The 11,176-nt window shown below is 71.1% G+C and overlaps 2 protein-coding genes across 2 annotated transcripts; both read left to right on the top strand.

Moving 5' to 3' along the window:
* The first annotated feature begins 77 nt into the window (after nt 1-77).
* Nucleotides 78-5,877, top strand: LOC118157771 (B-cadherin). The gene is made up of 16 exons (XM_035312244.1): nt 78-225; nt 1,650-1,655; nt 1,940-2,073; nt 2,169-2,279; nt 2,484-2,639; nt 2,714-2,858; nt 3,011-3,186; nt 3,273-3,401; nt 3,474-3,659; nt 3,736-3,980; nt 4,051-4,193; nt 4,397-4,621; nt 4,707-4,925; nt 5,005-5,135; nt 5,206-5,349; nt 5,423-5,877. The coding sequence occupies exons 1-16, from the start codon at nt 129-131 to the stop codon at nt 5,633-5,635; spliced, it is 2,460 nt and encodes an 819-aa protein (XP_035168135.1). The 5' UTR covers nt 78-128; the 3' UTR covers nt 5,636-5,877.
* A 676-nt stretch (nt 5,878-6,553) lies between these two features.
* LOC118157773 (cadherin-1-like) lies at nt 6,554-11,170 on the top strand (the record flags this gene model as incomplete). The annotated part of the gene is made up of 4 exons (XM_035312245.1): nt 6,554-6,734; nt 6,805-6,919; nt 10,701-10,927; nt 11,043-11,170. Coding segments are annotated over exons 1-4 (530 nt in total), but the record flags the coding sequence as incomplete, so codon positions are not given.
* Nucleotides 11,171-11,176: the final 6 nt, after the last annotated feature.

Genomic DNA, 11,176 nt, shown 5'->3' with positions numbered 1-11,176 from the left:
GGGGGGGGGGGGGGGGGGGGGGGGGGGGGGGGGGGGGGGGGGGGCGGTCGGTACCTGCGCGGCCGCGGCCTCACCTGGAGCCGCGCGGAGCAGCGGGCGGGGGCGCGGCGCTCGGTAGCGGCGGGGCCATGCGGGGGTCGCGCTCCGGGCTCTGCCCGCTCCTCCTGCTCCTGCTCCTCCCGGCTGCCGCCGCCCCGGCCCGGCCGTGTGCCCCCCCGGGGTCAGGTAAGCGGCGCCGTCGGGGCGCGGGGAGCATCACCGGGGCGGCGGATGGGGCTGGCGGCGCTGTCCGCGACGGGCGGCACCGGGGCGGCGGGGGGCAGGTGAGCTGCCCCGGGCCGGGCTGGGGGCGGTGGGGAGCCCCCTCCTTGCTGCGGTGCTCGGCCCGGTTCTCCCCCCTCGCCCCCTAGCTTGGGGGCCCGGCGCTAGCCGCGATGCGGGGCTGGCTGGTGCCCCCCGAGGTGCTGAGCTGGGGCAGCTCTGCGGGGCTTCTGCGCTTCCCACCGAGCCGTGGGCTCGCTCCTTTGCCCGCTGGCCGTGCCCCCGGCACCGCGGGGCGACCCCTTCCAGGCTGTGGGCTGGTCGTGGACCCCCCCTTTCTCGGGCCGGGGTGGGCTCTGGCGGTGGCGCTCGGGCCCCGTCGGCTGATGCCGGCGCCTCCGATCCGCGGAGAGCAGCCGGGAGCCGCCGGGCAGGGCGGGACCCCGCGGGTCGGTGCCAGGCGCCGGGCTGCCGCTGGGACCGGCCGCCCCGGGGCTACCTTCTCCTGTACGGGCGGGGGGCTCGGGGGCACGGCGGGGCGGCAGGGGCCGGTTCCTGGTGCCGGGTCCCGCTGCCGGCGGGGCCGTCCGCCGTGTTTACTCGTCGGCATCCCCGGGGAACGGGGCTGCTCGGGAACCGCGGCCGCAGGCAGTACTCCTCTAATGGCTGCGGAGCGCTGAAAGCTCTCGCCCTAAGAGCTCTCACCGTGCCAGGCCTGACCTCAGCCCGCCCGGCTGCCGAGCGCCGTGGGCAGCTCCTGCCAGGCTGGGGCCGGGGGCAGGGGCTGGGGCCGGCAGGGGGGCTGCAGCCCCTCCGTGGGAGCCCGTGGCCGGGAGCCCACCCGGGCTCGGCTCCATCATCGGGCCCCGCGGAGGCGGGCAGGGGGCCCAGGTGCTGCGTGGTGCCGAGGAACCCCGAGGGCATGGCGGGGGGAGCCTGGTGCTGGAGAGGGGCTGCGGACCCCGGCCCCACGGCGAGGGCTGGCTCTTCGTGCCCCAGTGTGGCCGTGGCTCTTGTGGCATGGCCATGGCCATTTCGTCCCCAGCACCACCCCTGATTGCCGGCCAGGGCTGCCCTCCCGGTACCAGCTCTGCTGCACCGTGGGGGCGAGGGGACCCCCTGGGGACCTGCTCCTGCTCCCCCAGCCCAGGACCTGCTACGCCCGCGGGGCACAGCTCTCCTCGCCCTGCTTCCATCCCTCTCCCTGCTCCTGGCAGCCTCTCGGCCAGTGTGGCCGGAGCAGGCTTAGCGCTGCTAATCCCCTAATCCTGCGGTGGTGCTGGGGGTGCTGGGGCTGGGCCCGGCGTGGCGCAGGGGCGCAGCACGGCTTTGGGTGCAGGGCCCTGCTGCAGTGCGGGTCCCAGCCTGGGGCGGGGGGGGGCCGGGAGCAGGCGGTGACACACGGGAGGTGGGAGGCGCGGGGCAGGGCCCTGCGTGCCCAGGAATTTCCCCGTCATCTCCGAAACAAAGCCAAAGCCGAGCTCCTGCCCGCCCCCAGTGCCGGGAACCACTCCGGCCTCCCCCTCCTGATCCTAATCCCCAGGGCTCAGCCGGGCCGGCCGGGAGCTCCCAGGGCCACGCAGGGGGCACGTGGGGCTTGGGGACAGGCCCCAGCATGGCTGGGGTGGGGGCAGCAGGTTGTGTCCCTGACCCCTGCCCCTCACAGCAGCCTTTGGAGATGGCACGGTGCGGTACGAGGATGAGGAGCCCCACACCGGAGCAGCGGCACCGAGGCACCCTGGGTGGCTGCTGGTGACTCCCCAGGATGCCACCAGCCGCCCGGTCCCTGTGCGGAGCCGGCGCTCCCTGCAGGTAACGCTCCCGGGCAGCCCCCCCAGGCAAAAACCCCCGTCCCCCCAGACCTTCCCCGCTTGGCTGCTCCTTCACCCTGCTCTCCTTCCCACCAGGAGGTCCCTGATGTCCCCGGGGCTCTGAGGAGACGGAAGAGGGACTGGGTGATCCCTCCCATCAAGGTCCCTGAAAATGAGAGGGGCCCGTTCCCCAAAAAGCTGGTTCAGGTATGGAGGGGGCCTGGAGGCGTGGGGGTGCCCTGGGGTGGGGTGATGCTCTGGCTGTGCCCGTCAGCGTTGCATCCGGGCAGGTATCTGGAGCTGGGCACGGAGGTGCTGGCCACGGGCATGGGTCCCCCACCCAGGACAGGGTGCGGTGCCGTGGGGGGGCTGCCGAGCCCCAGCACCGAGCGTTGCTGCTCACCCTTCCAGATCAAATCCAACCGGGACCGGGAGGCGAAGATCTTCTACAGCATCACGGGGCAGGGGGCAGACACCCCCCCCGAGGGCATCTTCACCATCGAGAAAGAGACGGGCTGGATGAAGGTGACGCAGCCGCTGGACCGGGAGCACATGGACAAGTACCACGTAGGTGCCAGCTGGGGGCTGGGACGCCGGGGCAGGCGCTGTGCCAGCTCTCTGCTCACCCCCCTGCCTCGCAGCTTTTCTCCCACGCCGTGTCCGAGAACGGCAAACCCGTGGAGGAGCCCATGGAGATCATAGTGACGGTGACGGACCAGAACGACAACAAGCCCCAGTTCACGCAGGAGGTGTTCAGGGGCTCTGTGCCCGAGGGTGCTTTGCCAGGTAGGGCCGGTGCCAAGGTGGTTTGGGTGTGGCGTGGCCCCGTGGGGAAACTCTGCATCCTGCTGGATGTGTCCTTGGAGAGCCCCAGGACTTGTTCCTCTTGGGGACATGGGTGCCTTGTCCCTCCCTCACACGGACGCCCCATCCCACAGGCACCTCGGTGATGCAGGTGAACGCCACGGATGCAGATGACGCTGTGGAAACCTACAACGGTGTCCTCGCCTACTCCATCCTCAGCCAGGAGCCCCGGGAGCCCCATCCCCACATGTTCACCGTCAACAGGGCCACCGGCACCCTCAGCGTCATTGCCAGCGGCCTCGACCGCGAGGTGGGACCTGTGGCACCGTGGGGGTGGCGCTGGCACCAGGCGGGCTGCGGGGTGCTGAGGGGTGTCTGTCTGTCCGCCCCCCGCAGCGCGTGCGGGAGTACACGCTGACTGTGCAGGCGGCCGACCTGGATGGCGAGGGGCTGACCACAACAGCGCTGGCTGTGATTGAGATCACGGATGTGAACGACAACGCCCCCGAGTTTGACCCCAAAATGGTAACGCCGCTGTCAGGCGGGCAGGGTGGGCCGGGCACGCTGCGCTCGGTGCTGACGGTCCCCAATGCACAGTACGAGGCGGCTGTGCCGGAGAACGAAGCCGGGCTGGAGGTGGCCCGGCTGCTCACCACGGACCTGGACGAGCCCCAGACGCCGGCGTGGCGCGCCGTCTACTCCATCGTGCGCGGCAACGAGGGCAGCGCCTTCGCCATCACCACCGACCCTGCCAGCAACGAGGGCGTCCTGCGGACAGCCAAGGTGCGTGTCCCGCTCTCGTCCCCGCGGTGCGGCCACCCTTCCTGCGTGGTGCTGCCCGTCCCCTCCCCTCCTGCAGGCTCTGGACTACGAGGCCAAGCGGCAGTTTGTGCTCCACGTGGCCGTGGCGAACGAGGCCCCCTTCGCCGTCAAGCTGCCGACGGCCACAGCCACGGTGACGGTCAGCGTGGAGGACGTGAACGAGGCACCCGCCTTCGACCCCCCGGTGCGGCTCGCCCAGGTGGCAGAGGACGCGCCGCTGGGGCAGCCCCTCGCCTCCTACACGGCCCAGGACCCCGACAGAGCCCAGCGGCAGCGCATCAAGTGAGCGGGGTTGGGGCTGGGGGGGGGTCCTGCTGCCGTGTCCCCGTGGGACCACCCCTCTGTCCCGCAGGTACGTGGTGGGCAGCGACCCAGCGGGCTGGCTGGCCGTGCACCCGGAGAACGGGCTCATCACGGCGCGGGACCACCTGGACCGCGAGTCGCCCTTCGCCAAGAACAGCACGTACACAGCCGTGCTGCTGGCCGTGGATGACGGTGAGGCGCGGTGGCCATGAAAGGAGCCCTTGTTCCTGCCGGGTGCTGCCCCATGTGAGGGACGCGTGCTCCTGGTGTCACGGGGGTGCTGCGTCCCGGCTCGGCCCCTTGGGCAGGGAGCGGTGTCCTCACGGTCCGGTCCTTGGGGGTGGGAGGGAGACCCTGCTCTCAGGGTCCTTTGCCAGCCCTGCTCCTCTCGGCAGGATCTCCACCCGCCACGGGCACTGGCACCCTGCTCCTCACCCTGCTGGACGTGAATGACCACGGCCCTGAGCCTGAGCCCCGCAACATCGTCGTCTGCAACCGCAGCCCCGTGCCCCAGGTCCTCACCGTCATCGACAGGGACCTGCCCCCCAACACGGGTCCCTTCCGTGCCGAGCTGAGCCACGGCTCGGGGGACAGCTGGGCGGTGGAGGTTGGTGACACAGGTAACGCAGGGGCTCGGCGCAATGGCGACCTCAGCTGCCGTGGGGTTAGGCACCGCAGGTCACCCACGTCACTCATCTCACGCAGGTGACACCGTCACCTTGCGGCTGACGGAGCCGCTGGAGCAGGAGGAGTACAGCGTCTACCTGCGGCTCTTCGACCGCCAGGGCAAGGACCAGGTCACCGTCATCAAGGCACAAGTGTGCGAGTGCCAGGGGCGGGTGGAGAGCTGCGCCTACGAGCCGCAGACGGCCACCGGCGTGCCCATCATCCTCGCCGTGCTGGGCGCCCTCCTGGCTTTTCTGAGTGAGTGGGGGGGGAAAAGAGGCTGCACCCCACCCGTGGGTGCAGGGGTGCCCTCGCTGATGCCGCTCCTCTCCCGCAGTCATCCTGCTGCTGCTGCTGCTCTTTGTGAGGAGGAGGAAGGTGGTGAAGGAGCCGCTGCTGCTGCCGGAGGACGACACGCGGGACAATGTCTTCTACTACGGGGAGGAGGGCGGGGGCGAGGAGGACCAGGTGGGTGCTGGGGACGGGGGGGTCCCCATGTCACCGTGGGCTGGCCTGACCCCGCGCTGTCCCCATGCAGGACTACGACCTGAGCCAGCTCCACCGCGGCCTGGATGCCCGCCCCGAGGTGATCCGCAACGACGTGGCCCCCCCGCTGATGGCAGCCCCCCAGTACCGGCCCCGGCCCGCCAACCCCGAGGACATCGGCACCTTCATCGACGAGGTGAGCCCCTTCCCCTGCTGCGGGGCCCTGGGGCAGCTCCAGCCCCTGCTGAGCTCCTCCTGTGCCCCCCCAGAACCTGAAGGCGGCTGACACGGACCCCACGGCCCCCCCCTACGACTCCCTGCTGGTCTTCGACTACGAGGGCAGCGGTTCGGAGGCCGTCTCGCTCAGCTCCCTCAACTCCTCCGACTCCGACCAGGACCAGGACTACGACTACCTCAACGAATGGGGCAACCGCTTCAAGAAGCTGGCGGAGCTCTACGGCGGCGGGGAGGACGATGAGTAGGGCCCCCCCGGCCCCCCCGTGCTGCTGCTCCTGCTGCCCAAAGCCTTACCCCTGCCTGTGCCTTGGGGCCGGCGCTGCCCCCTCCCTCCCGCGCTCCCTCTGATGCCTTCTGCGTCCGCTGAAGCGGCCTCAGCTTCCTCCTGTGTATTTTTTAATGAAATAAATGTAGTGTGACGATACAGACGGGCTAAGCTGGGTTAAGTAGAAGTTTTAATAAAGGATGTGGAGTTTTTTTTTTACATCCTCCTGTCTCTGTGTAGTTCTGTGGCCGTGGAGAAGTGCCTGGGGGGCCCTGCTCTCCTCCTGCTTTCCCAGGTCGTGCTTGGCTGGGGACTTGCAGCATCACTCTGGGGGTTCAGGGCCCCTCCTAGCCAGGGATCCCCCCCAGGGCTGTCCCTGTCCCTATGGGGGGGACGAAGTGGATGCTAGGTAAGCAGCTGATGGTGCTGAGAGGGCACAGGGCCGGCCCCAGGCTGCCCCACGTCCCCATGCGCGCCGTGCTGGCATGCGTGGGCACGGCTGGTCCCGGAGCTCCCCCTCCCCAGGGCCCCCCCCAGCAATTAGCAGTAAGTGCGTTAACAGCCTGCTGCCTTAACCCAGCCCAGAGCTTCCCCTGGGGCAGCGGGGTGCCGGGGGGGTGCTGCCCGCTTCCCTGCTCCTGGGGCCGGCACTGGGTGCTCGCCGCGGGGCAGGAGGCGGCGGTGGCACCGGGGGGCTTGGTGGGTTCCCCCCCCGCCAGCCTGCACCGCCTGCCCCGCTGCTTGGGGGTGTCGGGGGGTCCCCGGGGGGCTGCTTGCCCGGGCTGCCCACCGGAGCCACCCCCGCGAGGCTCCCACGGGGCAGCGGGACCGGAGGGTGCCGGTGGCGGGGCCGCTCCCCGGGGACCTGGGGGACGGGCCGGGGGGGGCCGCCTCCCGGTGGGGCGGGCCGGGGCGGGGTCGCAGCACCTGCGGGCGGTGCCGCTTTCACCTGCGGCTCGGCAGCGGCAGCGCTCGGTAGCTCCGTCCCGTCCCGCACCGTCCAGCACCGGCACCGAGCCATGGGGCGGCAGCGGGGCTCCCTGGCCCCCCTCTGCTTCCCCCTGCTGCTGCTGCTCCAGGTGAGGGCTGCGGGACGGGACGGGAGGGGACGGGGCGGCGGTGGCCACGCTGACACCTCTCTCCGGGCAGGTGGGCGGCCGGCGGTGCGACGAGGCAGCCCCCTGCCAGCCCGGCTTCGCCGTGGAGACCTTCGCCTTCACCGTGCCCCGGGAAAGCGTGGCGGCCGGAGGGGTGCTGGGACGAGGTAGGGTCCTACGGGGTCGGCGGGGGCTCACGGGTACGGGAGGTGCAGCCCCGCGACCCCCTGTGGCACGGGGCTGCGCTCGTGGGGGCGGATGGGTGTGCGAGGGGGTCGTGGAGACGTGGGGTCGGGTTTGGTGCGCGGCACCGAGGGTGGCAACGGGGACGGCGGTGTGCCCATGGGGACGGGCTCGGTGCGCGGCAAGGTGGCGCAGGGCCGTGGTCTCAGGGACGGGCGCCAAGGGTGGCAAACGAGGGGCAAAGCCGTGGCTGCGTGGGGCCAGGGCCGGGAATGGCGACAGGCACGGGGCCGTGCCTACGTGTCGGTGCACCGCGAGGAGCTGGGGCGGTGCAGGTGTCGGTGCCGGCAGCACCGGGGCGAGGGCGTGCGGGGGCAGCGGGCGCCTCTCCCGGCAGCGCCGGGGCGGGCGGCGCTGACTCAGGAGGCACAGACCTGTCGGGACCGGCAGGCCTGGGCGTGGGGCGCGGAGCCCGGCCTCGAGCGGCCGCCGAGCCGACCACCCCGCGTGGCCTCTCCGCGGGCTGGCGGTGCCTCTGCGTGCCGGCACCAAGCACCCGGCCCGACGCAGAGCCTTGCACGGGTGGAGGCGGCTCTTGAGGTGCAGGAAGGGGTGGCCGTGAAATTGGGGTGCTGAGGACTTGCTGCTGCTTTGGGGTGTCTGTGTGACCCCACCGTGCTCTTCCTCTCCCAGCACCGAGGTCCTGCGGGCCCCTGGCACCTCAGGGCAGCAGTTCGGCCACCGTTTGCTCGGGTCAATGGCTGGCAGCGATGCCGGAGGGGGCCGAGGGGCGCTGAGCACCGCAGCGGGGCCCCTGTGCCCTCATTTCCAGGCTGAGTTTCACCTGCGCTGGCAGTATCGGTGCAAGGAGCTGGACCCTGCACTTCACCGAACGCATTCCATACATGTTTGCTTTCTGGTTGATCATTAACGTATCCGCTCAGCACCAGCAGCCTGCGTCTGCTGGGGCTGTGCCTGATAGCAAGGTGACGGGCAGTTGCGTGGCCCTCCGCACCCCCGGGATGCGTGGGGCTGGTTTCTGCAGCGGGGCCAGCTGGAAATCCCCTGCGTCCCAGTTCGGGGCTTGGGAAAGAGGAGGAAGGAAGTGGACGGGTGCCTGTGTCAGCCCGTGCGTGCCAGCACCAGTGTGGCGATGCCTGGCCGTGCCACGGCACTGCCCAGCCACGCGGGGGGACCCTCAGCAGAGGCAGGATGCTGCCCTCGGTGCCATGCAGCGCTTCGAAAGCCTCAGCCGGGCTGCGGTGCGGCAGGCTGTCGAGCTGGCCTGTAATTAAGCTGATGAGTTGAGCGCTGTGTTTTGCCTCAGACAGGTCTGGATAGGCCCCGCGTGGCGCTGGGGCGGCAAGAGCCGGCGTGGGGCCCTGCCTCTCCGAGCGCTCCAGGGGCTGGGCCGGCTGCTGCTGCGGCTCCGAGCCTCCTGACGGCGGTGCTGCCGCCCCGGCCCGCTGATGAAAAAGCTCGGCGGAGGAAGGAGCAATTTCCTCTGCGTTAATGCGGGCAGTAGGAGCTGCCCAGCACCTTCTCGGTGTTTCCGGTGGGTGCTGGGGCTGCGGCTGGGGCTGCGGCTGTCCCACGCCGCGAGGGAAGGAGGGCAGCACCTGCCTGGCGTCCCTGGGATGGGACCAGGACCCTGCAGCCGTGCTCAGCCTCGTGCCCTGCTTTGCTCATGGACGAGGGGTCCCTGGGCAGGGCACGGGGTGGCAGAACCCCAGGGAGAGGGCCTCAGGGAGCCTCCAGCTCTGTGGGGCGTGGGCGTACGGCCCCATTTTGGGGGGGGGGGGGATGTGGGTCTCCGGCGGGGGTGGATGTTCCCCAACTACGCAGCTCCTGAATCAGCCCCGGGTGGGAGAAACCTCGAGACTCTGAAGTCACGGTGAAACTCGGTGACGTCAGGGGGTGCGCCTGGGCGGGACGTGCGGCTCACGGCGCCTTCGCCCGGGCTGCCCGGAGCTGACGTTCGTCCCCCCTCCGCGGCTGGCTTCTGCCCCACTGCGGCCACCGCGCTTGCGCAACTGTGCGGGGACACGGGGTGGTGGCACCCGGTCGTCCTGGGGTGGTGGCACTTGGCTGGGCCCGTGACTCACCCTGTGCCCAGCCCTGGCGAGACACCTTCCTGTGTCACAGCGGGACGTGGGGTGGCTTGGGGGCTGGCAGGCGCCGTGGTCCCCAGATCCCAATCCTGGGGGTGCGGGGTGTAACCCCCCCCTGCTCCGTCCAGCAGTCAGAAACCCGGTGATTTTGGCCCCGTGGGTAGTGGCAGGTGGGAGTCCAGGAAGGCGCGGAGCACCCTGCGGTGCAGGAGCCCCCCCAGACTTGCCCCCAGCCCCACCGCCTCCCCCTGCCCCACACCTTGCTGAGGCCCCATGGCTGCATGCCCCCGGGGCGGATGGGGCAGGGAGGGGTTGGCTTTCAAGTGCTGAGCTGGAAAAACTGGTTGAGCACAGCGATGGGGAGCGGGCGCCGAGCGTGGCGCGCTCCCTGCGCTCCCCACGCTCCCTGCATGCAGCCGGTGCGGGGCTGGGTGCTGAGCTGCACCCTGGGTGCTCGCTGCACCCGGCCGGCTCCGTGCCAGGTCCCGGGTGCCCGCGGGGGCTGCGGCACCTCCCCGCCGCGAGCCCCCGGTGCGGGAGCGCCCGGCTTGTCCCAGCGTGTCCCTGCACAGCCGGCCTCACCGGCTGCCCCGGCTCGGCTGCGGGACCCACCTGGGGGCCGGTGCCGAGCTGGCATCGCACCCGCTGGGTCTGGGGCACGGTGGCAGCCCCCAGCCCAGGTCTGCTATCGCCTTCCACCCACCGTCGCCTCTGAATTGCTGGGCTGCACGTGGGCTGACGTGCCGAGGGGTGGTGCAAAGGGCCCGGCAGTAACGGCTGCCCTGGGAGGGCACAGCCCCACGCTTCCCACCCCGGGCACGTCGCCATCCCACGGCAGCGCCCCGGCACGCCGAGTGCCTCCTGCCCCAGCCGCGGTCGTGCCGGGGCTGGAGGTGGCTGTGCCGGTGGGGGGACCCAGCCTGGGTGCTGCTGGCTCAAACAAAACATCCCCCAGACAAAGGAGCGTTTGTTCAGGGAGCTCCCGGCTGCGCGGCCCCGCTCATGTGATGCCTGCTGATTGCCGCCGTGCTGCGCGCTGTCCCCCCCCCTCGGGCTGTCCTTGTCTCCAGCGCGCCAGTCCCAGCTGTGACCAGTGCCAGACCAGCGTGGCCAGCGTGAGGGCTCGTACTGGGCTCCAGCAGGGTGCCAGGCTGGTGACACTGGGATGCCATCTCCCTGGTCTGTCCCCAAGGAGCCCCTGCTGCCCCGCAGCCCTGGGTGCACCGGGGGCGGCACCTTCCCTGTCACGCAGGTTGATGCCCCTGTCCTGCAGCGGTCCCTGGCCGTGCAGGAGGCTCAGTAACCCCCATGGGTCCCCAAGCCCCGCTGCACCGTCACCCCCCTGCCTGCAGTGCAGGATCCAGCCCTGGCGGTTACTGGGATCCAGCCCTGGCGGTTACTGGGGTGGCTGGGTGCCAGCACAGGTGAGCTGGACACCCCGTCCTTGTTTGTGTTTGAAAAGCCCCCGGCGCAGCAGCACCCTCTGCCCGCTGGCACGGCCGCAGTAATGTGCCACGCGCAGGGGTGTGCCGTGGGGACGTTGTGCGGCAGGGACACGCCAGGCGGGGGGGGACGTGCCCCGTGGCAGGGATGTGCCCGCGTGGGGTGTGCCTGGCGCGGTGCCACCCGGCCCACCCGCTCTCCCTGTCCCCAGTGAGGTTCTCGGGCTGCGGCGGGCGGTCGCAGGCCGTGTATGTCCCAGACGACACACGCTTCGAGGTGGACGAGGATGGCGTCATCCGGACGAAGCAGCCGCTGCAGCTCCACGGGGGGGAGATCCGCTTCAGCGTCTCTGCCCTGGATGCCACGGGCAAGAGGCACTGGGCCTGGGTGACTGTGGAAAAGAGCAGGTCAAGGCAACATCACCGCCGCAGCTACCAGGTGAAGTGTTGTCCCCGTGCCCGTGGTCACCACAGCCCCTCCGTGGGGTGGGCAGTGGGTGCCTCCGGCTGCCTTGCGCCGCCGTGGGCACCAGGACAAACTCCTGTTCCTGCAGGACGGGGTGCCCTACATGCTCGCGTTCCCCGAGTCCGGCCCTGGCCTCCGAAGGCAGAAGAGGGACTGGGTCATCCCCCCCATCAGCTGCCTCGAGAACCACCGAGGGCCCTTCCCCATGAAGCTGGTGCAGGT

Source organism: Oxyura jamaicensis (genome assembly GCF_011077185.1).
Source record: "Oxyura jamaicensis isolate SHBP4307 breed ruddy duck chromosome 11 unlocalized genomic scaffold, BPBGC_Ojam_1.0 oxy11_random_OJ97, whole genome shotgun sequence".
Taxonomy (NCBI): Eukaryota; Metazoa; Chordata; class Aves; order Anseriformes; family Anatidae; genus Oxyura; species Oxyura jamaicensis.
Note: the sequence above shows the minus strand (reverse complement) of the source record. Positions and strands in the feature narration are given on the sequence as shown.

Excerpts from the sequence above, each read along its gene's own strand:
- LOC118157771 (XM_035312244.1), top strand. The coding sequence starts at position 129 with ATGCGGGGGTCGCGCTCCGGGCTCTGCCCGCTCCTCCTGCTCCTGCTC. Across the intron at positions 2,640-2,713 it reads AGCACATGGACAAGTACCAC|CTTTTCTCCCACGCCGTGTC; the intron begins GTAGGTGCCAGC and ends CCTGCCTCGCAG. Across the intron at positions 3,660-3,735 it reads GCGTCCTGCGGACAGCCAAG|GCTCTGGACTACGAGGCCAA; the intron begins GTGCGTGTCCCG and ends CCCCTCCTGCAG.